Source organism: Lottia gigantea (genome assembly GCF_000327385.1).
Source record: "Lottia gigantea unplaced genomic scaffold LOTGIsca_47, whole genome shotgun sequence".
NCBI lineage: Eukaryota > Metazoa > Mollusca > Gastropoda > Lottiidae > Lottia > Lottia gigantea.
In genome coordinates, this window is record NW_008709640.1 from 1,721,199 (window position 1) to 1,725,820 (window position 4,622).

The window sequence follows — 4,622 nt, forward strand, 5'->3', positions numbered from 1 at the left end:
TAGTACATCCGTTACCATATGGGACTATTTTTCACTGTCAAACATTTATTAACACATGTAAAAATCTAAGGTTCTTTAATCAAAGCTAACTAATTGCCCATAGTATGCTCATAATGCAGCTGCCTTGAAAATGTTTAAAATTTCAAAGTTAAAGCTCTATTTCAAATTGTACGTCTGTTACAAATTTATGTACGTCCGTTACCCTGTACGTCCGTTACCTTTATTTAAGGCAGACTAATTGCATTTGTGTTGTTTTCAAAATCATTTATATAATACATGGGCATGTGTTGGTAAATACCATACCTCTAGGCCTTGCCAAGGGACAGAACACTGAGCTTAAGGTCTGCTCAAGAAGCATAACTCTAAATAACAGGAAGTCAGTTTTTGGCGGGAAAATCCTAGCTCTTTGGATTTTTTAAAATGGAGCTATTAAGGCAGAAGAATAAAAAGGTAATTTTGTTTAGATTTTCTACATATCACATTCATCCAGGCCTTATCGATTCCGGCCAATCAATCATCTGATTAGTCAATTATTCATCCTTTCATCATACATTTGTGCATTCATCCAATAGTTCACTCAAACGTTTATTCATCCATCCTGTCATTCATCCATCCAGTCATACATTCATACATCTCTCAAACATTCATTCATCCTTTTTAAAAGCTATTTTTCTTTTTCTTTCAGACGGTAGGGCCACTCACACCAGCAGAAAAACAGAAAAACTACCGATTGCGACACTCTGAAAAAATCAAAGAAAAAGACAGAGGAAGACAAAAAGGCCAAAGATCCCATCTGAAAGAGGATGAGAAATTATGGAACGATTACAGAAAAAAGGAAAACGAAAGAATGAGATTGAGGAGAGCTTTACTAAAAGAAAAGTCTCAGAACAACATTGATCTGTCCAAGAATGAAAATACGTATAAATGTCCTCAAAGTCTTGGCAAAGCTGTCAGGAAAGTCCAGAATGCACTCCCAACTTCACCAAGAAAGCGGCAAAAAGTTTTACAAACAGTTTTAAATAATGCAAATTCTACTTCTACCTCCACTGAACTTCAACGCAGCAGACAATCCCTACCCATTACCACAGAGGAGGCAGTTATAAACTTCTATTCATCAAATGATGCCTCATGGCAGGCACCTGGCATGAAAGATCATGTTATAGAAAGGCTTGAAGATGGTACTAAAAACTATCTGCAGAAAAGATTCATGTTATTTTCATTGAAAGAAGCGCATCAATTATTTCTTGAAGCTAATCCAGAAAAGTTGATAAGTTTGTCAAAATTTTGTTCTTTAAGACCATTGAATGTTGTTACTTTTTCTAATGTACCACACAATGTTTGCGTATGCACTGAACATGAAAATATTCCATTACTTCTTGTTGTGCTGAATAATGTAGACAAAAATATTCCAACTGAATTTAGAACATTTATTAATACCATTGTCTGTGATCCACAAAATTTCAATTGCATGCAACAGGAATGTGCAACTTGTCATAATCGTATTAATTTGTTGAAACCCACAAGTAATGAATGTTTAACTTATTTTCGGTGGTCAAAAAATGATTTGAAGAAAGTAGACAAATTAAAATTTACAGCCACTGTTCATGAAATCTTTCAAATTTTAGCATCTAAACTCAGATCTTTTTTAATCCACACATTTATTAAAAGAACTCAATCTAAGAAATTTGATAATTTAAAATGTAATGTGGATGTTAAGTCAATTCTTATTCCAGTTGATTTTTCTGAAAATTTTTCCATCAAGGATCAAAATGAAATACAGTCTGCGCATTGGGTAAATAATCAATGTACTTTATTCACTGTTTTTATGTGGATTAATGGAACAATTACCAAGAGTATGGTCATAATATCAGATTATTTAGAACATGAGAAGTATGCTGTATATACTTTTATGACACACATTTTTAAATATTTAAAAAGTAACTTTCCTGATGTCTTACATGTCAATATATTTTCAGATGGTCCATCATCTCAATTTAAACAAAAGTATTTGTTTTCAAACTTAGAGGTTTGGTCTGAAAAATATTCATTTAATATATTTTGGCACTTTCTCGCTACCTCCCATGGGAAGGGTGTCGTCGATGGGATTGGGGGTAGTGTCAAACGCTCTGTCTGGCGACGAGTTCTTTGTGGGGAGGTCTCTAAGTCTGCTGAAGATGTTGCTGATTTGGCCAAAAAAGTTAATCCCAATGTTATTATTTCATACATAACCAAAGACACCATAGAACAGACCAAAACTACTCTCGATGAAAGATGGAGATTAATAAGCACTATACCAGGTACACATAATATTCATTTCATAACATCGGGTAAGAATGGCATTGTGAAATATTCCAATACATCTGCTACACTGAACCTCCAGGAAACCCAAATTCATCATTCTGATTCTAATGACAAAAATATTACAGATAATTCAGATAAGGAAATTAATATGCATGATTGGGTTGTTGTCTTATATGAAGAAGAATATTTCCCAGGTGAAATCACAAACATTATCGGTGATGATATTGAAGTTGATGCCATGGAACAGTGTGGTGATGTTTGGAATTGGCCGAAAATATCTGAGATATATTACGACAGGGAAAAAGTTATTCGCAAGATAAGTCCACCTACGATCGAAATGAAGGGATCAAGAATATTTTATTCATTTCATGATATTCAAGAACTTTAATGAAAATTTTGTTAGTCATTTTACTTCATCTTTTCAACCATATTTTGAATATGATAAAGCTTTCATATTAGTTGCCAATTGAACCTTCTGAGAGCTGTCAAGTATGTGTTCTCAGCACTATACTACTCAGAGAGCACTATTGTATATCAGAAAGAAGGGAGATGCTGTATTTGAATTGTATATTTGCACGTGTACGTCCGTTACCTTAAAATATGTACGTCCATTACCTTAATATAAATGATATAACAGTTGAGATAAGGTATGAATCAAGATTTTAAACCAATTGTTGATTAACTGTTCAATATATGCAGAAATATATCCTGAAGAATTTTTTTTTGGAAATCCATAATTCACAGACTTTCAGTATTAAACGTACGGTTTCATAATTTACAACTTTTGGGTTGTACGTCCGTTACTAAACTTGAATTATCAAATAAATAGAGCCATTTGTAGCTACAGAAAAAAATATTACCCACTGAAAGGCATAATGGTTCTCTGTTTTAAACCATTCATTTTTTAAATATTGCAAATAACATTTCAGCCTAAAACTTTTACTGGTAAGGATAGAAAATTGTCTGAAATGTACGAAATTGCCCTGTAGGTTTGAAGAAAAAATCAAAGGAGAGTGCCTCCGCAAACACCGATGCAAAGGAAACCGACTAGCAGTGAACCCTGCCACAGAGAATCAGGAGGAAGAGGTGCAACCAGACGTCCTCCAAGAAGCTATAGAGGAAACCATCGGTAGCCTCACAGAGAATATTGTCCAATCACCAATCTACAGACAGCTTTGGTTCCACCCTTTTGGACCTTACCAACACACCTCCATCATGTTCTTACACCACTCCAGAACCATACTGGATTCAGCCCAGTACCAGTACCATCACCAACGAGCGTCAGCCTAACCCTCACTTCACTCCGATGGGTGCACCCTTCCCCATCTTCAACCACTAAGACTGGCACCAACCTCTTTCTCCCAGCCTACTTGGAGCAGAAAATTGGATTTCCGTACCTTCATGTAGATCCGATATCTGGAGCAACTGGGACCACACATCCGATGCCAATTTCAAAATTCTTATAGATGAAGCACTCTCAAGATCCATCTCAGAAGACCCTTCACTACCTTCGCAGCGCATCAGCAAAGACTTTTTTAACTCCACCCTCATACTTGGTCAATAAAAATAAAAGATAGCTTGCCAAGCAAGGTAATATACGCCCACTGGCAGCTTTGATTTTGAATAAAAATATTTAGCAGTACAATATCAATCACCAGTATGAAATATTCAATCTTCAGTCATACACTTCTTTTGAACTCATTGAAATAATTGGTGTGTGTGCAATGAGAAAAATTCAACCAGGATAGAGGCATAAGACTATTATCTGTCAAGGGATAATAAATGTGTACTAACAGAGGGACTCAGTATATTGTTTATTCCTTTTTTCCATGTCAACTCCTCCAACCTGATTTGTAAAAACCCTAATTTGGTAACAATCCTTACTGTTGTCAAAAATTTGCTCCCAAACACCCACTCTGATAACAAATGTAATAAATTTGTCCGCAACTCCTATTCTTATAACAACTCTAAATGTGATAAATGTGACAACAACCTGTATTGTGCAGGTACATGTAATAAAATTAAACAACCCCTATTGCACTAACAACTATTTTTAATCAGAAATTAATAGTGAATAATAAATAGATAACCTGGATAAGGATGAATGGAAGACTACAATTGAAACATATGTGGTAAACAAGTGGTTGCTATATTAAAGGTGTTTCTAATATTTTATGCTTATCGGGGACATTCATAGTATTAATTTGCACCATTCCAATAGCATCAATTTGCACCATTCCAATAGCATCAATTTGCACCATTCCAATTTTCAATCTTTTATGACGTCCCCCCCACGACCAACCTTTGTGAAGGTGATGTCT

The 4,622-nt window shown here is 35.0% G+C and overlaps 1 protein-coding gene across 1 annotated transcript; it reads left to right on the forward strand.

Moving 5' to 3' along the window:
* Window positions 1–420: 420 nt before the first annotated feature.
* Window positions 421–2,689, forward strand: LOTGIDRAFT_164827 (hypothetical protein; the record flags this gene model as incomplete). Its single annotated transcript, XM_009061332.1, has 2 exons — window positions 421–450; window positions 686–2,689. The coding sequence occupies 2 exons, from the start codon at window positions 421–423 to the stop codon at window positions 2,687–2,689; spliced, it is 2,034 nt and encodes a 677-aa protein (XP_009059580.1).
* Window positions 2,690–4,622: the final 1,933 nt, after the last annotated feature.